Source organism: Hypanus sabinus, chromosome 1 (genome assembly GCF_030144855.1).
Source record: "Hypanus sabinus isolate sHypSab1 chromosome 1, sHypSab1.hap1, whole genome shotgun sequence".
NCBI classification, from domain to species: domain Eukaryota; kingdom Metazoa; phylum Chordata; class Chondrichthyes; order Myliobatiformes; family Dasyatidae; genus Hypanus; species Hypanus sabinus.
Genome location: NC_082706.1, coordinates 61,963,979 through 61,991,439, shown reverse-complemented (window position 1 = coordinate 61,991,439; position 27,461 = coordinate 61,963,979). Strand labels below are relative to the sequence as shown.

General features: G+C 43.5%; 1 protein-coding gene across 4 annotated transcripts; it reads left to right on the top strand.

The window, feature by feature from the left end:
- LOC132394340 (uncharacterized) lies at window positions 1-27,461 on the top strand. 4 transcript variants are annotated; one of them, XR_009512283.1, is made up of 5 exons: window positions 1-238; window positions 2,539-2,698; window positions 25,472-25,552; window positions 25,663-25,809; window positions 26,944-27,461. XR_009512283.1 is itself a non-coding variant. In XM_059970370.1 (3 exons), exon 1 carries the CDS (start codon window positions 22,491-22,493, stop codon window positions 23,520-23,522), a length of 1,032 nt encoding a protein of 343 aa, XP_059826353.1. In that variant the 5' UTR covers window positions 20,614-22,490; the 3' UTR covers window positions 23,523-25,552; window positions 25,663-25,809; window positions 26,944-27,461. The 4 variants fall into 4 exon arrangements, 3 of the variants coding, with proteins under 3 accessions (XP_059826353.1, XP_059826360.1, XP_059826362.1); XM_059970370.1 differs by lacking the exons at window positions 1-238; window positions 2,539-2,698 and having other exon boundaries at window positions 20,614-25,552; XM_059970377.1 differs by lacking the exons at window positions 1-238; window positions 2,539-2,698 and having other exon boundaries at window positions 20,614-25,552; window positions 25,663-26,066.

Sequence of the window (27,461 nt, the reverse complement as noted above, 5' to 3'; positions counted from 1 at the left end):
GATCAGCCATGATCTCAGAATGGCGGTGCAGACTCGAGGGGTCGAATGGTCTACTTCTGCACCTATTGTCTATTGTCTATTGTCTAATTGCAGAAGAACTTTTATGGAGATGTTACATATTATTTATGGATGCAGAAATGGACAGCAGTTTTAGTAATTGAACAGCTCCCGGTTTACGCATTCTCAGTGGCACACTCTAGACATCAGCATTTGACCTGCAACAGAGAGGCAGATCTCAGTGAGTATTTCTTTATTGAAAATCTTTGCCTCCGGTGTGCTTCATATCTTGATTGAATGAAGAAAGGAACATTGCTTCTGGGTGTTCCTGCGGAGTTAACCCTCCAGCTGCCGATTAGAATTCAAGCTGAACCAATACTAATGTACATACATTTTTAAATATAAATCTAAAAGTCTTTACTTTCACTGGGATGAATCTGATTTTGTCCACTTCTTCAATGTTTAGCTTCCTGCAAGAAAAGATAATTTTATTATGAAGTTACTGTTCCAGTATTGCAAGTTAAGAAAGAACACCTGACAAATGTTTGAAGGATTAATAATGTTCCCAATTTTAAATGCACACAAATAGTCTTAAGATACACTGTGTGTTGGCTTGATTCAGACAATAATCATTCAAAATTTAGTTTGGCTTCAATACATTCATCTAATTTCTAATGAATGAAAAAATAGATACAAATAAAACAGACTAATTAACTTTCAAAAGATGATATCCAAGTTGCTTTAAGAAATTCACTTAACTGATTTATAAACACAGTAGATTGAAAACATTAACAACATTTGATAGAGGTTTAAAGACAGCTGATCTGTGGCAGACGTTGTATGTGAGAACTTGCCAAGATACATCTATGAAACTGGAATAGCGCAGAAACAACATTTGAGGTAGGGACCTGGGTAGAAGGATAGGAATGCAACTCAGATGCATATGGGACCCTTAGATAATAGCCTATTCCTCTGTAATAGTCTTTAGGGGTATGAACAAAGTCAGGAGGGAAAGGGGGCAATCTAATTATAGATGGAATCCAGCTGGTGGCAGTGAAATGGAATGAAAAGGACAGTGGTTAGGGGCATAGCTACGACGAGGTGGGTTGTGTGCCTACTGTCTGAATTAAGTCTGTTGAGTATAAAGTTGGGAAGCCCTGTTGGAGCTTTAGAAAACTTTGAAGTTACATTTGGCGTTCTGAGTGTAGTTCAAGTTGCCACATCATAGCATTTGGCAGGGGGATGGGAACCGCAGTGATAGGGTTGAGGATGATCCAGTGAGTTTACAAACAGAGGCAGTGCCAGCAAGGAAAGCCCAATGAAAGGGCAAAATCACAGTCTACAACTTGAGCGGTCTACAAATGACAACAGGAGACAGAAAATGCATGCACCAATTTTCTCTGATTTGGAAAATCCATGTCAGAAGTGTGTAAGAAGAGCTACTTTTTAAAATCAGGAGGGTGATCGAGATTTTAAAGGCAGAATTTCATGGCAGTTTCTCTGGATCAGGGTGGTCTTAGATCAGGTCCATGGCATTCTCAAGGGTGAAGGTGAGCAGTCTTGGTGCATATTGGCACCAATGACATAGGTGGACAAGCTGAAGAGGTCCTGAAGAGAGATTTCAGGGAGCTACGTAAAAAGCTGAAAACCAGGATCTCCAGGATAGTAATCCGTGGATAGCTGCCTGTATCAAGTGCCCATGAGGGTGAGAATAGGATGATTTCGCAGGTGAATGTGTGGCTGAGGAACTGGTGCAGGGGGCAGGAATTTGGCAGGGGGTGAGATAGTGACGATCACGTGATGACAGGTTCCGACAGATATAAAACGGGAAGGCCTGCTGTGATGCAGGAGTTTTTGAGTTGAGACATCGGTTAATTTGTCAGTTACTCCGTTATCCTGTGTATTTGTCTTATGATGCAGTTTCGTTTTAAAGTGGAGTTTTACTTTCTATTGTAAGGTACAGAATCGTAGCACAGGCAGTTTTGCCAGTCCCTGCCAGTTGTGTTTCATGTATCTTTGATTTAATTTTAAAGTCTAAGTATTGGAAAGTGAAGACTTTACTGAAGTATGGGAACCCAAAGGATCGAGTGAAGTTCAGTGGTTTACTACAGGATTGACCTTATTGAATCTTCATTCAGGAAATAGTGACCTGAATCTGAGATAACCCCTACCTGTAAGAGTAGAAAGGGCTGTGCAGTGCTCATTCGCCAAGGAAAAGGTCAGTTCCTTTAAGCCGTTTTTATTTCCTTCATCATGAATCCTTCAGACAAGGCATATTTCAGCTGGGATCAGCAGTAATGTCACGTTGTTGAGGAATTTGTTACTTCAGGAAAGTCTCTCCTAATTGACTGTATAAATCACTTGGACTTTCACATTTACCACTTTAAGAACTGTTCCAGAGTTGCTGTATAGCAGTTAACTTCCGGTTAAGTTAATTGTTTGTTTACTTTTCACTTTTGCTTAGCAGAGTTTAATAAAGTGTTTATTTGTTTATAAACCCAGACTTAATTCTATATTCATTGTTGCTGTATTGTAACACAGGATATACAAAAGAAAATCAGTGGATGTTGAGAAGGGTTTGGATTTTCAGAAGGCCTTTGACAAGGTGCCACACATGAGGTTGCTTAACAAGCTATGAGCCCATGGTATAACAGGAAAGATTCGAGCATGGATAAAGCAGAGACTGGTGGGAATAAAGGAGGTATTTCTTTTTCTTTTAAGTGAGGCTGGTGACTCGTGGTGCTCCACAGGAGTCTGTATTGGAATCGATTCTTTTATGTTAAATGTCAATGATTTGGATGATTGGAACTTTGTTGCAAAGTTTGCAGACAATACAAAGAGAAGTTGAGGGCCAGTTAGTTTTCTGGAAGTAGAGAGGCTACAGAAGGACTCAGACAGATTACAAAAGTGGGTAAAGAAGTGGCAGATGGAGTACAGTGTCAGGATGTTTGGTATAGTGATGCAATTTGGTATAAGAAAGGCTCAACTATTTTCCCAATGGAGAGGAAATACAAAAATCCCTAAAGGTTAGTTTGCAGGTTGAGTCTGTGGTGAGGAAGGCAAATGCAATGTTCGCGATCATTTCAAGAGGACCAGAATATAAAAGCAAGGATGTAATTCTGACCCTTTATAAAGCGCTGTTGAGACATGGAGTATTGTGAGCAGTTCTGAACACATAGGCAGCAAATGGTGTTGGGTAGACTGATGGGACTAAAGGCTGATAAATCCCCAGGGCCTGATGGTCTGCGTCCCAGGGTACTTAAAGAGGTGGCTATAGTAATCGTGGACGCATTGGCAATCATTTTCCAATGTTCTATAGATTCAGGATCAGTTCCTGTGGATTGGAGGGTAGCTAATGTTATCCCACTTTTTAAGAAAGGAGGGAGAGAGAAAACAGGGAATTATAGACCAGTTAGCCTGATATCAGTGGTGGGGAAGATGTTGGAGTCAATTATAAAAGATGAAATCGCGGCACATTTGGATAGCAGTAACAGGATCAGTCTGAGTCAGCATGGATTTACGAAGGGGAAATCATGCTTGACTAATCTTCTGGAATTTTTTGAGGATGTAACTAGGAAAATGGACAAGGGAGAGCCAGTGGATGTAGTGTACCTGGACTTGCAGAAAGCCTTTGATAAGATCCCACATAGGAGATTAGTGGGCAAAATTAGAGCACATGGTATTGGGGATAGGGTACTGACATGGATAGAAAATTGGTTGGCAGACAGGAAACAAAGAGTAGGGTCCCTTTCAGAACGGCAGGCAGTGACTAGTGGGGTACCGCAAGGCTCAGTGCTGGGACCTTTTTACAATATACATTAATGATTTAGATGAAGGGATTAAAAGTAACATTAGCAGATTTGCAGATGACACAAAGCAGGGTGGCAGTGTGAAATATGAGGAGGATGTTAGGAGAATTCAGGGTGACTTGGACAGGTTGGGTGAGTGGGCAGATGCATGGCAGATGCAGTTTAATGTGGATAAATGTGAGGTTATCCACTTTGGTGGCAAGAACAGTAAGGCAGAGTACTATCTGAATGGTGTCAAGTTAGGAAAAGGGGAAGTACAATGAGATCTGGGTGTCCTTGTTCATCAGTCACTGAAAGTAAGCATGCAGGTACAGCAGGCAGTGAAGAATGCTAATGGCATGTTGGCCTTCATAACAAGGGGAGTTGAGTATAGGAGCAAAGAGGTCCTTCTGCAGTTGTACAGGGCCCTGGTGAGACCACACCTGGTGTATTGTGTTCAGTTTTGGTCTCCAAATTTGAGGAAGGACATTCTTGCTATTGAGGGAGTGCAACGTAGGTTCACGAAGTTAATTCCTGGGATGGTGAGACTGTCATATGTTGAAAGATTGGAGCAACTGGGCTTGTATGCACTGGAATTTAGAAGGATGAGAGGGGATCTGATTGAAACATGTAAGATTATTCAGGAATTGGACACACTAGAGGCAGGAAACATGTTCCCGGTGTTGGGGGAGTCCAGAACCAGAGGCCACAGTTTAAGAATAAGGGGTAGGCCATTTAGAACGGAGTTGAGGAAAAACTTTTTCACCCAGAGAGTTGTGGATCTGTGGAATGCACTGCCTCAGAAGGCAGTAGAGGCCAATTCTCTGGATGCTTTCAAGAGAGAGTTAGATGGAGTTCTTAAAGATGGCGGAGTCAAGGGATATGGGGAGAAGGCAGGAACGGGGTACTGATTGTTGGCGATCAGCCATGATCACAGTGAATGGTGGTGCTGGCTCAAAGGGCTGAATGGCCTACTCCTGTACCTATTGTCTATAATCTGAGAAAGGATATGCTGAAACTGGCAAAGGTTCAAATGAGGTTCACAGAAATGATTCAGGTTTTAAAGGCTGGTCATAATGAGGAGTATTGATGGCTCTGGGCCTGTATGCATCAGAATTAAGAAGAATGAAGGGCGACCTCATTGAAACCTATCGAATGGTGGAAGGCTTTAACAGAGTGGATGTGGAGAGGATGTTTCGCATGGTGGGTTTCTCAGTGTAGTACATATCATCCCTGGAAGCCTGTAACCTGCTGAAGTGCAGTTCTCTTGTGGAACTGACACACCAGCAGTTGCACCTTCCAGATACTGGTGTGTCTTTTACTGCAATCAATTGAAACTCCTTGACTGTACACAGGTGATCTCCATTTATCTAATTATGTGACTTTTTAAAACAATTGGCTGCACCAGTGATGATTTGTTGAGTCCTATACTTATGCAATAAATTATTTAGTGTTTTATATTTGTAGGTAAATCAGATCACTTTGTAGAGCTATCTTTTCATCTCAACACAAAAGTATCTTTTTCTGTTGATTAGTGTCAAAAAAATCTACTGTGATTCAATGTTGTCAAACAATGAAACACAGTAGGGTGGAGTGTGAATACATTTCATAGGCACTGTGGGAGCAGACTAAGGCCATTTGGCCCATTGAGTTTGCTCCACTATTTCATCATGGCTGATCAGTTTTTCTTCTCAGCTGCAATTTCCAGCCTTCATCCCTATCCCTTCATGAATCCCTTCACCAATCAAGAATCTATCTACCTCTGCCTTTAATATACATATAGGCTCAGCCTCCAAAGCTGCCCTTGGCAAGGAATTCTACAGATTCACGACTCTCTGGCTAAAGAAATTCCTCCTCCTCTCCGTTGTAAAACGACACCCCTCTATTCTGAGGTTTTGCACCTGTTGTTTAAATGTTTTGCATGTCCAAAAGGATACAAACAATTATGGCTGCATAAATACATTGATGAAGACTTGGCACATTGGTATATACTGGATACTCTGTACAGACAGCTTCAGACTCTACCTATAGATTTTTCCAGACATCACAGTTTTAGTTACTCCATTGCTCCATATTAACAAACTCAAAAAGAAAGCACTTCTAGTAAAACTCCAGCTGTCCACCACACTTGGCCTCTTGCTGGTGCCAGACTAACTGAACTTCTGGGCATCTTTTCTCCAGTATCACCACCATGCAGATCCTGCCCTCTTCTTGACACAGCAAGTACAGAATCCTGAAATCCCACATCCCAAGATTCAGAAACAGCTACTTTCCTACAACCATGAACTGCTTGAACTGCCCTGCAATACCCTTATCCTACCTCATCAATTGACAATCTCTCGCACTACCATTGATGTGTGTCTGATTGTGCGAAACATGACGTAAAATAAAGCAAAGTCACTTTCTTCACTATCTGTATAAATTATACCTCGTTGCCACTGAATGTCTGTTCATGGCCTTTTTGCTGCTGAAGCACATACACAATTGGGCATTCAGAGATGCTCTTCTGCATACCACTATTGTAATGTGTCGTTACTTGAGTTGTGTTGCATTTCCGTCAGCATGAACTATTTGGGCAATTCTCCTCTGATCTCTCATTACAAGATGTTTTTACACACTGAACTGCTGCTCACTGGATACCCACACAATTCTCTGTAAACTCTTGACACCCCTTAACAGTGATAGATTTCTACTTGTCCTCACCTACCGCCCAATGATCCTCCGTATCCAACACGTCACCCTCCACAACTACCGCCTCTCCAAAAGCATGCTAACACTAAAGGTATGTTACCAACTTCCCACCCCTGATTTTTCACGGGGATCACGTACTCTGCGATTTCCTTGTCCATTCATCCCTCCCCACTGATCTCCTAAGTGCTACACCTCTCTGTTGACGTACTCCCTTCCCCTCCATTCAGGGTTCCAGACAGTCCTTCCAGATGAGGACATATTTAACCAGTGAAAATGCTGGAATCACCAATTGTGTCTGGTACTCCCGATGCGGCCTATATCATGGTGAGACCCGTCGTAAACTGGGGGACCGCTTTGTCGTGCACCTCTGCTCCATCCACTGAAAGTGGTATTTCACAGTGGCAAAGCATTTTAATTCTGATTCATATCCCATTCCAACATGTTTTTATTACCATTTCTGGTAATAAAAAATTGTCCACTCTCCTTTACTATCATCTCCAGCCCTTTACCTTCCCAAGCACCTGGCTTCACCTCACACCTTCTAGCTTTCCACTTTTTATTCTGGCATCTACCCCTTTCATTTTCAAAGTCAGCAGAACCTGTTGACCATATTTGCATGCTTTTATGCAGAGTTGCTGCCATGATTGGCTGATTAGATATTTGCATTAACGAGCAGGCACGTGTGTGTACCTAATAAGTTGGCCACTGAGTGTATGATCTGCATGTTGTAAATTTTTCATTGTACCTGTACTTCACGGTATCTGTGCATGTGAAAATAATAGCAGCATTTTTACAAATTCAGTTTCATTAAAAAATTGCACTATTTTCCTGGTAACCAGGACCATAGGAAATGGAACCACGCACAGTTTAAGCAGGACGTAGGAATCAGGACCAAAGTGAATTGAACGGAAACACAGAAACAAGACACCTAATAACAAAGAGAACTCAGCAAACGTTACCCGGTGAGCCAGTTGTCAAATCATCAGGACTCTTCACTCGTCAGATTATTGGAGTTTTACTGCAACTAAACTCGGGTCTGCTGGTTTCACACCAATCAATGCAAGCACGATTTCAAACAGTAATTACTGAAGAACATGCATAATAAGTTAAAAGTTCACAACTTGTTTTGGACAACTTGATGTTAAATAACTCATGCTTACCCAATTTCATCAAATTAGGTAACAGGCATATCACATACGAGGTCAGGTCACTGGTCTGAGTGCTACTGGTACCATGTAACCCAGTACTACCTGTCGCATGGTCGGCGACTAAACCGGCTCCTCCCACCGGGCTTGCCTGCTGAGGAGGGTGGCTAGACACCCTGCAGGATGAAAAACAAGACCTGTCAAAGGGCGGATGAACCCTCTCGTAGGGTCAATGGCCATCTAGCAGACACGTGCCGTGAGGCGCGGAAAGGGCGAACTCGCATCGAAACTTGGTCTGGCCATTCACTGCAACAAAACTTCCCCCAACTGTCTCGGACCCCACCATGCCTCTGGATCCGGGAGGGGATGTCAAGAGGGTGGGTCTGGACCTGTGTAACACCCTACTCACCTAAAATCTATTCACGCACACGCTGTTTCTTTCTGAGGAGTGGGGTCAACCCCACTAACTGACTGGAAGGAACCATCACCAGCCAGAGAGAGATCTCGCTCTGGGAGAGATAGCCAGAGAGAGATGGGATGGATAGCCATCTCACTCCTGGTAACTGGATTTAGCTGTAAATCTAGCACTGTTAAATTGATTAGGTGGCGCAAGCTGGAAATTTTTTTCAAAGACGTCACATTAAGGTACAAGTTCAATTTTTCCAGTGACTGTAAACACTCCAAACCCTGCACAAGGAAAGACATACAAACGGTCATTCATGAAACAACTGACACTTTTGAATTTAATATTGCACTTGGATATTTTACCCCAAGAAATAATGCTAACATTTTAGAATATACTGTGATAACAAATTATGTTTCAAATCTGTCAGCATCAATAGAATTAAACAGGAGATTAAATCATTTTTAATTATTAAAATTTTTACAGTAAGATCTGCCCAAAAACCAAAAATTTACACCACTGTTGATGATCAGGCCCACAGACTGAACCAACTTCACCAACTTCCATACTTCTCAGGATTTTGAAAATAGATGAATATTTCTAATTTTCCAAATGGCAGATTACATCATTTTCACATTGTTACACCTGTTGCAATCTGTCACAATAGGAAACAAGAAAGTACACTACTCTTTGGTATCAGATCCACACACTTAGCTAACTTTCATACCTTTCTGGATTTCAAATGCACATGAGTATTTCTGATAATCTGAAGCATTGAAAATACTATTTAAGTTAATTGAGGGAATTAAAATTTTAAAAACGGTTCAAAATATGAAACAAAATTAAATGAAACAGTTGAAATTCTTCAAATTATTATGTATTTAATTGAACTTAGCATTTTCAACTTCCATTTCCATTTAAATGAGTAGACTCACTGATCCCAATTTAATCCAAGGTATCTACCTGATTATTGCATCCACCAATGCCAGTTTGGGAAAATCCTGGGAAAAAAGGCACATTTAAGTTCAGTAACTTTCATGAGAAAGACACATGTACTGAGAAATAATGGCAATTCAGTATCAACCCGTTTACATTTCCCATCAAGTTCGGCCCATTAGATCTAATCGTCGAGCTGAAATTGACTCGTGAGTTGCAGTATTTTGCAAAGTCACTGGTGAAATTTAATACAAATAGTTACTGCCTAGTTCCCATTGCCACACTGGATCTGAGTGCTTCTTGGTTCACAGGATTGACTGGCTTGCTGTTTCAGAGAAGGGAAAAGGTGGGGTCTGTGTTTCATGATAAAGTCTGTGTGGTGTTCAAACACAGCAGTCTTGCCACACTTGTGTTCCCTTGACCTGGAACACCTAATGATTAAGTGCCGACTGCCCTAATTACCAAGAGAGTTCTTTCTGTGATCCTGACTGTAGTTTACATTCCGGCAAAAGCCAGTGTTAAGCAGGCACTCGAGGTATTGAGTGCTGCCATCAGCAAACAAGAAACAGCCTATCCCGATGCCTTTCACATCATTGTCAGGGTCTTCAATCAGGCTTGTTTGGAGAAATCTCTTTCCAATTATCATCAACATATCACCTGCAGCACCAGCAGTCCCAACACATTGAATCTACTATCCTGTGATAAGGAGTGCCTGTCGTTCCAGGCCGAGACAGCATTTTGGGAGATCTGATCACTTGGCTGTCCTTCTACCTGCATACAGGCAGAGGCTCTCAGGATAAAGACAACAAAGAGGTGACCGTGGGAGGAGTGGCTACAGAATCGCTTCGAGTCAGTGGACTGGGCTGTGTTCAAGGACTCATCAGAGGATCTGAATGAATATACGACAGTTGTCACAGACCTTATAAACACAGTTGTAGACAAGTGCCTTTCCACAATGTCATTCAGAGTCTTCCCTAACCAGAAGCCCTGGATGAGTCGTGAGATCCTCAGTCTGCTGAGGGCCAGATAAGTGGCTTTCAGGTCTGGCAACAAAGTAAAATACAAGAGGTACAGTTACGATCTCCAGAAAGCCACCTCGTGCAATGTGGCAATTCCAGACCAAACTTGAATCATTGAAGGATGCTCAACAGCTGTGACAGGGTTTGGATGCTATCACCTCCTGCAAAGTAAAACCAAGTGACATGGGCGACAACAGGGTTTCACACACAGGTGAGTTCAATGCCTTTTATGCTCGCTTTGTCTGTCAAAACATGGAGGCACCCTCACAAACTCCCACAGCCCCCAGTGATCCTGTGGTTTCAGTCTGAGTCTGATGTGAGAGCACCCTTCAGAAGAGTGAATCTACATAAAGTATCTGGCCCAGAAGGGGTACCTGGCCAAGCACTAAAGACCTGTGCAGATCAACTGGCTGGTGTGTTCTCTGATATAGAGGAGCTTGACCCAAAAGCAGAGCAGCAGAGGTGATTAAGCAGTGAGCGATAACTTTAATAACAAACTGCCAAGCAACAAGCCACAAGGGGCCACCAAACAAGTGAGAACAGATTATAAGGCAACAAGGTAACTGAAGGCTAGCAGCAACTGGTTGAGGCTGGCAAGTTCAATGGGTGAACAAGGACTGTGGATGAGATCTGAGTTCTAATAGGCAGCAGGTGACAATTTGGAAATGAGTGGCAGGTGACTCCTGTTAGTTGGATGGATGTCAGGAGCTGCCTGGTTCGGATTCTGAGGTACCCACCTGCTTCAATTCTGCTGGTGCCTAAGTAGAACGTGGTAACCTGCATCAATGACTATCAAATAAAAGAGAATCTGCAGATGCTGGAAATCCAGAGCAACACACACAAAATGCTGGAGGATCTCAGCAGGCCAGACAGCATCTGTGGGAAAAGAAGTACAGTTGACGTTTCAGGCTGAAACCCTTTGACAGGACTATTATCTAGTAGCATTTACATTACAATGAGGAAGTGTTTTGAAAAGTTGGTGATGAAACGTACCATCTCCTGCCTGAGAAGTGACTTGGATCTGCTCCAGTTTGCCTACTGTCATAACAGGTCAATGGTAGATGCCATTTCATTCAACCCTGGACAGCGAAGATAGATAAATCAAGATATTCTCTATTGCAATTCAATGCTATCATCCACTCAAAACTAATCAATACTTCAAGATCTTGGTCTCAATACCCCCTTGTGCAACAGTATTTTTTTTCAAAATTTTATTTCCAGAAAATTTTAAAAACCCCAAACCCTTGAGTCGGTGTTGAAATTATGTAAATCATAGCTTACAAAACATAAATTTCAATATAATAACCATATGTGTATTTAGACCTCTAATAACAGAGAAGGCAGCCATTCAGCAATATGCTTCACCACTATTTCCCCTCCAAAAAACCTAAATATTTGCCCCATTTTTGTGTATAGATGTCTAATCTAGCAAGCTGTTTGTAAGATATGCATTCAGAAGCTGCCACTTTGGCTATTTCTGTGACCCACTCTTGAAATGAAGTTCCTCCAACCTCTAAGTATAATTTGTCTTCCTACAATTATACTTGTCTGGATCCAATTTTGAGAGTGATTATCCCCAAGTAACCCAGCTGTCTCCCCTAAGACTAAAAGTCTAGGGCAGAATGGGAGTTGAATACCTGAAACTTCACCAATATACTTATGTCTCATAATCCAAAATTCTTGAATTCTGGGACAGAACCAGAGAGCATGCACTAAGTCTCCTTTATCTGCCTCACAACACCAACATTCAGGGGTGTTTTTTAACCCTAATCTATGTAACCTTGCTGAAGTCCAATAAAAGCAGTGTAGGATCTTAAACTGAATAAGGCACACCCTCAGGTCTCTTAACATTCTTGCAAATTTTGTCCCACTCTTTTGTCTCAAAAGTTACACTCAGGTCTTTTCTCCATGCTCTTTTAAGACCCAACATAATTTTGTCCCTGGAGATTTGTGTTAAGGCTGAATAATAAGTTGAAGCTTCGTGACCTTTACCATGTGCAGCCAATGCAGTAGACAGCATCGTAGCAGCTTGTGGGGGTTGCTGTGTAGAACCAAAAGTTGTATGTAGCAAATGACGCAGTTGAAGATATCTCCAAAATTGTGACCTAGAAATATCATACTGTTGAATTAATTGATTAAAAGATTTTAAACTATCACTATTATAAAGGTCTCCCAATTAAATTATGCCTTTCCCTTGCCATTCCTTCCAGAAGAAAGGGGCCTTATCAACTCACAACTTTGCATTCATCCAGATACTCAAGGCTTCATTCAAGTATAGATTAAATTTAAATAATCTGGCTAATTTATTCCAAAACAAATGCAAATGCAATATAATTGGGTGAGATCTTGCCTCAGGAGGTAACTTGATAGACAAACATTGTAATGGAGGAATGGGAGGAAGAGCAGAACACTCAATATGATACCAAGGGGGTGCTCTCTCCGGAGGGAGAGACAATATGCTAAATGTTTAAGAGTGAAGGCATAGTAATATAATATTAACTTTGACAAACCTAAGGCCTCCCCTTTCAACTGGCAGTTTAAATTTATTAAAGTTTAAATGTGGGCATTTACATTCCAAATAAAACCCTTAATTATCTTATTAAGTTGCTTAAAATATGTTAATGGGATTTGCACTGGCAACAATTGGAACAAATAATTAATCTTTGGAATGCTATTCACCTTTAAGGCATTTACTTTTCCTGACATTGATAAATACAATGATGACCATCTATCCACATCGCATGAAATTCTCTGCAATAATGGATCAAAATTTACCTTTGCTAAATCCTTCAATTGAGGGGGAAAGTTAATACCGAAATATCGTATACCCTTCTTTGGCCAGTGAAATTGGCCCGGGTGAAAAGCAGATGCAGGACAATATGCAGTCAATGGTAGTGCTTCTGATTTTGTCCAATTAACCTTATAACCTAAGTATCTAGAGTAAGATTATCTAATGTTAAAAAGACATGGCACCGACTGACTAGGGTCTGACACAAATAGTAAAATATCATCCGCATAAAGCATCAGTTTGTGAAACTGCCCTCCCACAGATATCCCTATAAAGTTCTCATTCTCTTTGACATCTGCTGCCAAGGGTTCCGAAGCTAGACAGAACAACATTGGGGAAAGTGGGGAACCCTGACGGGTACCCCTTCTGAGAGAGAAGTAAGGTGAAATGTAACCAGTAGTTTGAACCGCTGCTTCAGGGTTATTGTATAACAGACTAATCCATTTTGAAATCCAAATCCAAAAAATTGAAGACTCTTAAACAGACAGTACCATTCCACCCGATCAAATGCCTTTTCAGCATCGAGTGAGATAGCTGCTAAAGGTGACTGATTATTGGCCACCAACCACATAATATTCACCAGGTGCCTGATGTTATCAGATGAGCTGCGGCCCCTGATAAATCCCACCTGATTACTATGTATCAACCATGTTATTACTGTATCTAAACTGTGACGTATACGTAACCCTGTAAGAGTATCAGCAGCAATAGAACACACCTGGAGTCTGGTTTTGCTGTTAACACAACACTAATTTATTAGTAACTACATCAGATAGTAACTTAAACCAGGTAAATCAAGAGTTAATGGTGTTATGCATACATAGGGGTAAATATATAAATCCCCAAACTCCTTCAAACTCAGGTGGTAAATGATACAGTAACCATATAACAATTACAGCACGGAAACAGGCCATCTCAGTCTTACGATGGTGTGGTAAGAAAGTTCAGATCAGGTCAATCCATGGAAATTGAAGTGAGAGAGAGGTATCTGTAATCCAAACAAACAGGTGTCGTCAATCTTCCCGTTGTCCTCTGAATCCTCACACGAAATATCACCAACAGTAGCTTATCACAAAAGGGACCATCTTCAAGTGAACCACCACCCAATCAAGGATTAGTACACCAGTAGATTCCACAAGGTTACCCCACTCACACACAACATGATAGCCACATCCAATTCCACGACATACAAAATAACTCCAACAGTGATTTGCCACAGGGATGGATACCTTTCTTCAGTGAACTACCACACCCAGACAAAGGATAAACACACACGTGTTATTCATAAAGGTTTTCCCCTCACCAGAGAACCCACTCCCGTGGATTAACTATGTGACAATCACACTTCCGTATGGAATCAAACTCACCCTCACAGGCTACTTGGAGAGAGAGTCCAAACTGTGATCTCTTTGTCACTAGGTTTCTTCTGTTTCAAACCTTCCTCTCCTCTCCTCTCTCTCTGCAAACTTCTAGTTGCAGCACTTGTGAGAGTCATTTATCAATACTCTGGATCAATCTCAACTCACCCCTTTTGGGCTACTGAAAGTTTATACCAGCGACCGACTCACTGGTGTCTTTCATTGACCAGATCCATCTTGACTCTAACTGTGTGTGTCTGTGTCTCCTTGTATATTCAAAACAAGCTGCGAGAAACCATAAACATTCATTGTCTATAGAATAATTCCACCTCTCTCACCATAGTAACCAAATAACTTTGTAATCAGAAGAAATCTAACAGCGCCTAAAAGTCAGCCTCATTCTTTAGGTGTTTTAAAGTGACAGTCCACAGAAAAAATGAACACTGTGGGTATATAACAAAACAGTTTGCAAGAATCTTTGATACAATTTTCACATCTATTGGGATTAGGGAAATCAGTCTATAATTCTTACATTCTCACGATTCTTTACCCTCTTTCAAAATCAATGTAATTAACATTTGTGATAAACTAGGGGGTAAATTACCCCACTCTATCGACTCATTGTACATATTCAGCAGTAATGGAGCTAGCTCCTCTGCGCAGCATTTAAACATTCAGCTATAAATCCATCTGGGCCAGGAGCTTTGCCTGTAGGTAAGGTCTTAATCACTGAAAGAATTTCTTCTAATGTAATAGCAAAGCCAAGGTATTGTTGTTGTTCTTCCATCAACTTAGATAATCCTAATGGCCTCAAAAAACTACCAATTTCTTCCTCACTAGAGTTGGAGGTTGATGTATATAGGTCCTTATAAAACTCTTGGAATGCATCATCAATATCTTTAGGTGTCATCAAAGTATCCCCTGTTGCTGATCTAATAGCTGGGATGATAGATATTGATTCTCTCTGGTTTATACACCTTGCCAGCTTTCTCTCCCGATTCAAATTGCCTTTGTCTTGCCCTGAGAAACCAAAATTCTACTTTCTGGGATAATATTAGATTGTATTGATATTTCAGCCATGTTAATTCTCTCAACTCTTTGGATAACATCTGTTGCTTCAATTTTGTCTCAATCTCTTTGATTCTATTTTCTAAGTTTGTAATTTTCTGATTATTCATTTATTTCATATAAGAAATATATTGAATAGTATATCCCCTCAAATCTGCCTTCAGGGCTTCCCAGTTAGTCCCTGCTGAGGAATTTATCTATTAGGAATTTAGGTGTATTTATCTCAATACTCTTGGATTTGTTGTCTCATAGCTTGCCTAAATATTGAATCTTGTAACAAGGATGAATTAAATCTCCTTCTACATGACTACATTCTCTTATACTGAGGTATTATTGTCCCTAGACAAACCCAACCATGACCTGATATTATAATATTACCAATTGCACATTGAGACACAGAATGAATAAATGACTTGGATATTAGGAAATCAATCCTTAAGTATGTTTTATGAACTGCAGAAAAAAGTGTGTAATCCCTCCCACTGGGATTCATAAGGTGCCAAACATGCACAAGCCCAAGAGGTTTACACATTTTTTGCACCGTCATAGTGAGTTTTGAGGTTCTATATGACACCATCTTACGACGGTCGATGATTGGATCCATTACCAAATTGAAATCTCCCCCAAGTATGATGTCATAAGCTCCAATAGAATGTAACTTTCCTTCAAGATCAACAAAAAATCCTGCATCCTCTATATTAGGTGTATATATGTTTGCTAAAACAACATGTTGCCACTGTACTTCTGCCAAAATAATAAGAATTCTCCCTGCTTCATCCTTAATCTGTTTCTCACATCTAAACTGCAGCTGCCTATTGATAAGTGTTACAACAAGTGTTTATAGTAAAGCATAGTGTCCTTTATGGATATGGTGCTGTGGCGACCCATTTCCTGGCACATCCGAACCGACTCACAATTAGATAGCCTACGGGGGTTTGCGAGCACAGAGCTTTGGAGCCTCTGCACCACGGGGGGCAGGTTGAGGGAGGCTTAAAAGTGAGGCTGAAGATTTCGAATAAAGTTCTTTCCTTCAACTGCAGTTACCGACTCCGTGTCGTAATTTTAGCGCTGCGTGTAGCACACCGCTACAATTGGTGACCCCGACGGTCCAAACGATTTTTGGACCAGAAATGACCCTTTACGCCGGGGTTCTTCCCATGCACCTGGGGGATCTCGGCTGGAGGGTACTGCATAGGGCAGTGCCCTGCAATAAGTTTTTCAGTTTGTACATGGACTTCCCACCCACATGCCACTTCTGCGGGCTGGAGGAGACCGTGTACCACATGTACATGGAGTGTGTGAGGCTGCAGCCTCTTTTTGCATATTTGCGTGGGCTGCTTCTCGCCTTCTGGCTGCATTTTAGTCCCACCCTGTTTATATATGGTCATCCAGTAAGGAAGGGGGCATGGAGGGATGAGGATGTCCTAGTCAACTTGCTCCTGGGGCTGGCGAAATCCGCCATCCGTGGGTCTTGGAAACGGGTGGCGGGAGGATCTCCCCGGGCAGACTGCCTGGCAATGTTTAGGGGGTATGTTCATGCCCGGGTAACTATTGAAAAGGAACACGCGCAGTCCACAGCGGCCTTGGAGGAGTTTCGAAACCGTTGGGCTCCGCGGGGTGTAAATGCCATCGTGGATAGGGATGGCAACATTCTGGTGTAATGTCTATTGTGTATTTGTAGTTCAGTAATTGTGTTTGCCACTGTTTTGTATATATTGTATAGCACCGAAATTTGTAATAAAGGATTTTGTAATAAAAAAAAAGGTAGACGGCAAGTACACGGAATTCAAAGCCCTGCTCCTCAGGACTTTCGGACTCTCACGGCGCAAGCGGGCTGCCCGATTACTGCACCTGAATGGCTTGGGAGACAGACCTCCATCGGCTTTAATGAATGAGATGTTGTCTCTGGCCGACGGACACACATGCCTCATGTTTGAGCAGGCATTCCTGGAGCAGCTGCCCGAGGACATACGCCTGCTGCTGTCCGATGCGGATTTCAGTGACCCCCGGAAGGTGGCAGCCCGGGCGGACTTGCTGTGGAACGCCAAAAAGGTGAGTGGGGCGTCCATCGCACAGATCTCCCAGCCACGCTCCCGGCAGCAAACCAGTCCAGGCCCGGCCGCAGAACCCGCCAACCCCCGGCCCAATGAACAATGGTGCTTCTACCACCAGTGGTGGGGCGCAGAAGCCCGCCGTTGTCGCCCACCCTGCAGGTTCCCGGGAAACGCCAGGGCCAGCCGCCGCTGATGGCTACGGCGGCTGGCCATCGGGATAGCATCCTGTATGTCTGGGATAGAAGGTCGGGACGCCGGTTTTTGGTCGATACTGGGGCTGAGATCAGCGTTTTACCTCCGACGAGTTACGACACCCACACCAGGGCACCGGGTCCCCCCCTGAGGGCCGTGAATGGCAGCACCGTAAGGACCTATGGCACCCATCAGGTGCAGCTACAGTTCGGCTCCAGCCAGTTCACGTGGGACTTCACACTGGCCGCCGTAGCCCAACCGCTTCTGGGTGCGGATTTTTTGCGGGCTCTCAGCCTACTGGTCGACCTGCCCAGGAAGAGACTGGTACACGCCGAGACCTTTCAGACGTTCTCCCTGGGTGCAGCCCAGTTGCCAGCCCCTCACCTCGGCTCCATCACGCTGTCCGACAACGACTTCACCAGGGTCCTGGCGGATTTCCCATCGGTTCTGGCACCGCAGTTCACAGCGGCCATGCCCAGGCACGGCGTACAGTACCACATCCCGGCCCAGGGACCACCCCTCCACGCCCACGCTCGTGGCTTCCCCCGGACAAGCTCCGACTGGTGAAGGAGGAGTTCCAGAGGATGGAGGAATTGGGGATCATCCGGCGGTCCGACAGCCCATGGGCCTCCCCCCTGCACATGGTGCCCAAAGCGACGGGGGGCTGGAGACCGTGCGGCGACTACTGCAGGCTGAACGAGGCTACCACACCGGACCGCTACCCTGTGCCGCACATTCAGGACTTTGCAGCAAACCTGCACGGCGCACGGATCTTCTCCAAGGTAGACCTCGCCCGAGGGTACCATCAAATCCCAATGCATCCTGACGACGTCCCCAAAACGGCTCTCATCACCCCATTTGGCCTTTTCAAGTTCCTTAATGGACGCGGTGGGACGGGACCTGGACTTCGCGTTCATCTATTTGGATGACATCCTCATAGCCAGCAGCAGTCATCAGGAGCATCTGTCCCACCTCCGTCAACTCTGCGCCCGACTGAGTGAGTACGGTCTTACAATCAACCCCGCCAAATGCCAGTTCGGACTCGATACCATTGACTTCCTGGGCCACAGGATTACTAAAGACGGGGCAACCCCTCTGCCCACTAAGGTAGATGCGGTCCGCCTCTTTCCCTGACCCACCACGATCAAAGGCCTTCAGGAATTCGTAGGTATGGTCAATTTCTACCGCCGCTTCCTCCCTTCAGCTGCCCGGATCATGCGCCCCCTGTTCGCCCTGATGTCGGGTCCGAGCAAGGACATTACCTGGGACGAGGAGTCCGCCGCCGCTTTCGTTCAAACGAAGGAAGCTTTGGCGAATGCCCCAATGCTAGTACATCCCAGAATGGACGCCCCTACCGCCCTCACAGTGGATGCATCAAACACGGCAGTCGGTGGGGTGCTGGAGCAACTCATCGCAGGTCGCTGGCAACCCCTGGCGTTTTTCAGCAAACACCTGCGACCACCCGAGCTCAAATACAGTGCTTTCGACCGGGAACTGTTGGCGCTCTACCTGGCAATCCGGCATTTCAGGTACTTCCTAGAAGGTCGGCCCTTCACCGCGTTCACGGACCACAAACCGCTTACCTTTGTGTTTACGAAAGCGTCCGACCCCTGGTCGTCCCGCCAGCAACGCCACCTGTCCTACATCTCTGAATACACGACGGATGTCCGGCACGTCTCGGGTAAGGACAATGTCGTGGCGGATGCGCTCTCTCGCCCTACCGTTCATGCCCTTTCCCAAGGGGTAGACTTTGAGGCACTGGCAGAGGATGAGGAGATTCCGAGTTACAGAACCGCAGTCTCCGGTTTGCAGCTCCAGGACCTCCCCGTGGGCCCGGGTGAGAGGACCCTACTCTGTGACGTCGCCACCGGCCAGCCCCGTCCAGTTGTCCCGACAGCCTGGCGGCGACGCGTTTTCGACTCCATTCATAACTTGGCACATCCCTCCATCCGGACAACTGTCCGGATGGTTTCCAGCAGGTTCGTTTGGCACGGATTCCGCAAACAGGTCAGTGAATGGGCCAAAACGTGCATGCACTGCCAGATGGCCAAGGTGCAGCGGCACACCAAAGCCCCACCGCAGCAGTTCCATCCCGCCCACCGGCGTTTCGACCACATTCATGTGGATATCGTGGGCCCCCTGCCAGTGTCGCGAAGAGCGCGGCACTTCCTGACTATTGTGGACCGGTTCACAAGATGGCCAGAGGCGGTCCTGCTCACCGACACCACCTCCGAATCTTGCGCCCGAGTCCTGATCGCCACCTGGATATCTCGCTTTGGTGTACCAGCCCACATTACCTCCGACAGAGGCGCCCAGTTCACCTCCAGCCTGTGGTCAGCTATGGCCAGCCTTTTGGGGACTCAGCTGCACCACACCACTGCCTACCACCCACAGTCGAACGGGCTAGTGGAGCGTTTCCACCGTCACCTGAAGTCGGTCCTCATGGCCCGCCTGCGAGGAGCCAACTGGGTGGACGAGCTTCCCTGGGTCCTACTTGGCATCCGCACAGCGCCCAAGGCCACCGCTGCAGCGGCCGTACGAGGGGCCGTTTATGGTGCTCCGGAACAACGGGTCCACGTTCGTGCTGGACGTTGGGGGGAAAGAGGAGGTTTTCACGGTGGACCGCCTCAAACCGGCCCATGTGGACCTGGCGCAACCGGCCGAGTTTCCGGCACCTCGGCGCAGAGGCCCACCTCCCAAGCAGGTTCTGGCCCAGACTGTGGACATTGGGGGGTGTATCGCCGGTTCTGGGGGGGGGGGGGGTTATGTGGCGACCCATTTCCTGGCACATCCGAACCGACTCACAATTAGATAGCCTACGGGGGTTTGCGAGCACAGAGCTTTGGAGCCTCTGCGCCACGGGGGGCAGGTTGAGGGAGGCTTAAAAGTGAGGCTGAAGATTTCGAATAAAGTTTTTTCCTTCGACTGCAGTTACCGACTCCGTGTCATAATTTTAGCGCTGCGTGTAGCACACTGCTACAGTGCTATATTTTGATAGGACTAATCAAAATAGGACATACATGGTAGGGCATTGAAGAATGCAGTAGAACAGAGTGATCTAGAAATAATGGTGCATAGTTCCCTGAAGGTGGAATCTCATGTGGACAGGGTGGTGAAGAAAGCTTTTGGTATGTCTGCCTTTATAAATCAGAGCATTGAGTATAGGAGTTGGGATGTAATGTTAAAATTGTACAAGGCATTGGTAAGGCCAAATTTGGAGTATTGTGTACAGTTCTGGTCACCGAATTATAGGAAAGATGTCAACAAAATAGAGCAAGTACAGAGAAGATTTACTAGAATGTTACCTGGGTTTCAGCACCTAAGTTACAGAGAAAGGTTGAACAAGTTAGGTCTTTATTCTTTGGAGCGTAGAAGGTTGAGGGGGGACTTGATAGAGGTATTTAAAATTATGAGGGGGATAGATAGAGTTGACATGGATAGGCTTTTTTCCTTTGAGAGTAGGGGAGATTCAAACAAGAGGACATGAGTTGAGAGTTAAGGGGCAAAAGTTTAGGGGTAACACGAGGGGGAACTTCTTTACTCAGAGAGTGGTAGCTGTGTGGAACGAGCTTGCAGTAGAATTGGTAGAGGCAGGTTCGGTATTGTCATTTAAAGTAAAATTGGATAGGTATATGGACAGGAAAGGAATGGAAGGTTATGTGCTGAGAGCAGGTCGGTGGGACTAGGTGAGAGTAAGCATTTAGCACGGACTAGAAGGGCTGAGATGGCCTGTTTCCCTGCTGTGATTGTTATATGGTTATATATAGTGATAGTTTCTTCATTTGTCTGGGTTCTGCTTTCGTTTGTTTAGTGTTGTGTTCTATTTTATCAGAATTGCATACGTTCACCTGGAGTGCTGAATCTTGTTTTCGAAAGTATATCCTTAGATGTTATCTGTCTGTTGTAACTTTCTACGTCTGTTATTCTTTTTCCTTATTCTGTCCTAGGTAGTGTCAATCTAAGTGTGTTCGAGTGTACCTAGTGTTTTCTGAAATTTGTCACTTCATTGTAAGTGTAGGATGCTCTGGAGGATGAACACGGGGCTGAGGAACTGGAGTACGGGGCATGGTTTCAGATTTCAGGATCATTGGGACTTCTGGGACAGGTGGGACCTGTACAACAGAGATGGGTTACACCTGAACTACAGGGGGACCAATATCCTTGCAGGGAGGTTTGCTAGTGCTGTTGGGGAGGGTTTAAACTAGATTTCAGAGGGACGGGAACCAGAGTGCGAGAGCAGATAGTGGAGCAGGGGTGCAAATAAATGATGTTAAAAGTTCATGCAAAGTCGGAAAGAAAAGTGTTGTGTGGTGGTAATTATCTCCTGAGGTGTGTATATTTCAATGCGAGGAGTATTGTGGGGAAGGCTGACGAGCTGAGGGCCTGGATTGTCACGTGGAATTATGACATGGTAGCCATTAGTGAAACTTGGCTACAGGAGGGGCAGGACTGGCAGCTCAATACTCCAGGGTTCCGATGTTTCAGGCATGATAGAGGCAGAGGGATGAAGGGGAGGGGGGTGGCATTGCTAGTCAGGGAAAATGTTACAGCAGTGCTCAGGCAGGACAGATTAGAAGGCTTGTCCACTGAAGCCATATGGGTGGAGCTGAGAAACAGGAAAGGTATGACCACATTAATAGGGTTGTATTATAGACCACCATTATCGTATTATTACTGTATTATAGTCTGTATTACTATATTATACTATATACTGTATTACTGTATCATTACTGTATTATAGTCTGTGAGAATTGGAGGAGCAAATCTGCACAGAGATAGTGGACAACTGCAGGAAACATAAAGTTGTGTAAGAAGGGCATTTTAATTTTCCACATATTGATTGGGACTCCCATATTCTTAAAGGTCTAGATGGGTTACGATTTGTAAAATGTGTTCAGGGAAGTTTTCTAAATCAATATATAGAGGTACCAACTAGAGAGGATGCAATATTAGATCTCCTATTAGGAAACGAGTCAGGACAAGTGACAGAAGTGTGCGTAGGGGAGCACTTTGGGTCTATTGATTATAACGTCATTAGTTACAACTTGGTCATGGATAAAGATAGATCTGGTACTCGGGTTGAAGTACTAAGCTGCAAAAAGGCCAAATTTGAAGAGATGAGAAAAGATCTAAAAAGCATGGATTGGGTCAGGTTGTTCTCTGGCAAGGATGTGATTGGTAAGTGGGAGGCCTTCAAAGGAGAAATTTTGAGAGTGCAGAGTTTGTATGTTCCTGTCAGGATTAAAGGCAAAGTGAATAAGAAAAAGGAACCTTGGTTCTCGAGGGATATTGGAAATCTGATAAAGAAGAAAAGAGAGATATATGACAGGTATAGGCAACAAGGAGCAAATAAAGTGCTTGAGGACTATAATAAGTGCAAGAAAATACTTAAGAAAGAAATCAGGAGGGCTAAAAGAAGACGTGAGGTTGCTTTGGCAGTCAAGGTGAAGGATAATCCAAAGAGCTTCTACAGGTATATTAAGAGCAAAAGGACAGTAAGGGATAAAATTGGTCCTCTTGAAGATCAGAGTGGTCGGCTATGTATGGAACCACAAGAAATGGGGGAGATCTTAAATGGGTTTTTTGCATCTGTATTTACTAAGGAAACTGGCAAGAAGTCTATGGAAATAAGGCAAATAAATAGGGAGGTCATGGAACTTATTCAGATTAAAGAGGAGGAGGTGCTTGCTATCTTGAGGCAAATCAGAGTAGATAAATCCCCAGGACCTGATAGAGTATTCCTTCGGACCTTGAAGGAGACTAAAGTTGAAATTGCAGGGGCCTTGGCAGATATATTTAAAATGTTGGTGCCAGAGGATTGGAGGATATCTCATGTTGTTACGTTGTTTAAAAAAGGCTCTAAAAGTAATCTGGGAAATTATAGGCTGGTAAATTTGACATCAGTATTAGATAAATTATTGGAAGGGGTACTAAGACTTATTAGGGAGAGTCAGCGTGGCTTTGTACGTGCTAGATCATGTTTAACCAATCTATTAGAGTTTTTTGAGGAGGTTACCAGGAAAGTGGATGAAGGGAAGGCAGTAGATGTTGTCTACATGGACTTCAGTAAGGCCTTTGACTAGGTCCTGCATGGGAGGTTAGTTAGGAAGATTCAATTGCTAGGTATACATGGTGAGGTAGTAAATTGGATTAGACATTGGCTCAGTGGGAGAAGTCAGAGAGTGGTAGCAGAGGATTTCTTCTCTGAGTGGAGGCCTGTGACTAGAGATCAGTGCAGGGTCTATTGTTATTTGTCATCTATATCAATGATCTGGCTGATAATGTGGTCAATTGGATCAGCAAATTAGCAATGATACAAAGATTGGAGGTGTAGTTGACAGTGAGGAAGGTTTTCAAAGCTTGCAGAGGGATCTGGACCAACTGGAAAAATGGGCTGACAAATGGCAGATGGAGTTTAATGCAGACAGGTGTGAGGTATTGCACTTTGGAAGGACAAACCAAGGTGAATGTACAAGGTAAATAGCAGGACACTGAAGAGTGCAGTAGAACAGAGGGATCTAGGAATACAGATACAGAATTCCCTAAAAGTGACATCACAGGTAGATAGGGTTGGAAAGAGAGCTTTTGGTACATTGGCCTTTATAAGTAAAAGTATTGAGTATAAGAGTTGGAATGCTATGGTGTGGTTGTATAAGGCATTGGTGAGGCTGAATTTGGAGTATTGTGTGCAGTTTTGGTCACCGAATTACAGGAAGGATATTAATAAGGTTGAAAGAGTGCAGAGAAGGTTTACAAGGATGTTGCGGGACTTGAGAAACTGAGTTACAGAGAAAGGTTGAATAAGTTCGGACTTTATTCCCTGGAACGTAGAAGAATGAGGAGAGACTTGATAGAGGTATATAAAATTATGATGGGTATGCAAGCAGGCTTTTTCCACTGAGGCTAGGGAGAAAAAAACCAGAGGACATGGGTTAAGAGTGAAGGGGGAAACGTTTAAAGGGAACATTAGGGGGAGCTTCTTCACACAGAGTAGTGGGAGTGTGGAATGAGCTGCCAGATGAAGTTATAACTGCGGGCTCTCTTTTAACATTTAAGAAAAACTTGGACAGGTACATGGATGAGAGGGGTATGGAGGGGTATGGTTCAGGTGCAGGTCAGTGGGACTAGGCAGAAAAATGGTTCGACACAGACAAGGAGGGCCAAAAGGCCTGTTTCTGTGTGTAATGTTCTATGGTTCTAACATCCACAGCCCTACCATCACCTTCAACACTTCTTCAAAACTCTAGTGAGACATCATCTGCCCTGCACAAAGCTACTCCACTGTCCTTAATTATGCCATATTTTTCCAAATGCATACAAATACTATTCCCAAGAATTGCCTCCAATAGCTTCCATGTGACTTGAAGTTTATTGGCTATAATTTACTGGATTCACATTTCTCTTCTTGAATGAAGGAGTAAGATTAGTACTCACCATTCCTCAGGGACCTTGCCTGTTATTACTGAGGAAACAATACACAATTCAACAGCATTCAGTATAGATTTTCAGCCTTTTGATACAACCTGCAAATGGTTCCCCATCTCATCACATGCCCAAAGCTGTTTAGAAAATTTTCACTTTCAGCCTGTTCCAATACTTGGACTTGCACATTCTTCCTTGCTATAATTTTGCTTCAAAAATTTGTTTATCCACCTTCATGAGTGCTTCTGCTCTACAATAAAATGCAGCTGCCTGGAGAAGTCCTTAATGATATACTGATCTGACCTGCAGCACTGGGTTTAGTCATCAACGATGCAAAAAGTTTTTAGGCTGTTGACTCACATTAGGGTTAGGGTTAACTATCTCTGAAATTTACCTGTGAAATCAAATCCTATCAAAACTATAATAAAAGATAGATCGGCTGGCTTCAACCTTTCCACTTGACGTTAAAAAGAACGTTGTTAGTTGCTCGCAGTCCTCACAAAATTTCATGAAAAACTACTGGTTGTTTAAATTCACAGTACAAAATTCCAGGTTTTTTCATCGATCAGAAGGCATGTTAACTCTACACTCTAAAATATCTCAATTTCAGGTCAAACATAGACAAAGACATCTTCCTAACCCCTCCAGTGCTCCCTCATCTGATGAACAAAATCTGTAAACAGCAGCAATGGTAAGAGAGCAAGGGCAAAGAATATGCTTTGTGTAGAGTCTCCAATGTTCACCAAGTTTGGCTACACTACAACACTCAAAAGGAAAATAACTTCTTTTGTTGTTGTTTAGGGTTGCCTGACCATCCACAAGTCACAAGCCTCTACTTCCTCAGGAGTAAGTGAAGATTTGGCATGTCATCAAAAAGCTTGACTAACTTCTATAGATATGTGGTGGAAAGTGTGCTTACCGGCTGAATGCTGGCCGTGATACATCTATGTAAGTTTTTAAGTATTTTAGTTGACAAACCAAATCTCTTCAAATTCCTGATGACATATAGCTGCTGTCTTTCCTTCTTTATAGCTGCATTGATGTGTTGCGACCAGGTTAGATCCTCAGAGATCAATACCCAGGAACTTGAAATTGCTCACCGTCTTCACTTCTGATCCCTGTGTGAGGATTGGGATGTGTTCCTTCATCTTACCCTTCCTGAAATCCACAATCAGCTCTTTCATCTTACCGACATTGAGTGCAAGGTTGTTACTGTGACACCACTCAACTAGCTGGTGTTATCTCGCTCCTTTTCGCCCTCTCGTCTCCGCCTGAGATTCTACCAACAATAGTTGTATCACCAGCAAATTTATAGATGGCATTTGAGCTACACAGTCATGGGTATAGAGAGTGTAGAACAGTGGGCTAAGAACAAACCCCTGAGGTGCACCAGTGTTGAGGAGATATTATCACCAATCCACACAGATTGTGGTCTTCCAGTGAGAAAGTAGAGGATCCAATTACAGGAGAGCTACAGAGGCCCAGGTTCTGTAACTTATTGATCAAGATTGTGGGGAATGATGGTTTTATACATGGGTATTATGTAAATTTTTATTTTAATTCACTCTGATTGCAGATTACTTTTTTGTGGTATGCAGAGTATAGCCAAAAAGCTGTTATTTACAAGTGTTTTTCCAAGATACTTGTAAATACTTAGTTAAATAGATAATTAATCATTAAAGTGGCCCTTGTTCCAATTCGTTAAAATTGTTTGGACATCAGACATGCTATGGCATGACTGTGAGGAAATCTGCTTGGATGACAACTTGCATTTCTTTTCTCAATTAATTATTGCCTTCAATTTGTAGAAATTCTGACTAACCTAAATATGGTTCATAGTGTTTAAGCCTATATCCATTGAGCAAAGAGAAATACCACCTCCACTGCATTTTATTGATTGGATTTTTAATTTACTTACTAGTGATAGCCAGGAAATTTTAGTTTGCTACAAAAATAGGAAGTCTTCTCATAGATTAGCTTGAAAGTGCCACGCTGTGACCTTTTGCTTTCAACCACGCCAGCTCATAATGGCCATGACCCTAATGCCAATATTTATAGCTTTACTTTTGTATTCCATTACAGCAAGAAGGCAAGATGTCCACCTTACAAAAGAACAAGAAAGCAGATTAGTAAGCACAAAGTACACTGCAGATGCTGTGGTCAAATCAAGACGTACAAAAAAGCTGGATGAACTCAGCAGGTCGGGCAGCATCCATTGAAAGGAGCAGACAACCATGGTTGATGCACTGTGGCATCTACGTGACATCATGTTATGAGACACTCTAAATATTTGGCATGCATACAGCCTGGAATAATGTCTGAATCCATTTGACATTACCACCATTTATTATGATGCAAGAATACTGTGGAAAGTGTGGCTGAGAAAAGTGTGTTTTAGAACCTGCGGGGAAAATGTTAGTACAAATTATTTTACTGCAATTCTTGTATGGTCAAATTGAATTTGTTTTTATAAAGACTTTTTTAAATAAACTGTCACTGGATATTTCAATTTACTATCGTTAGACTCTGCTGCGGTCTTATGAAAAAACCCTATTATATTTCTGCACTGATTCTATCCCTTGTATTGAATTCAGTTTAAT

Coding starts and splice junctions, on each gene's coding strand:
- LOC132394340 (XM_059970379.1), top strand. CDS start 22,491: ATGGATAAAGATAGATCTGGTACTCGGGTTGAAGTACTAAGCTGCAAA.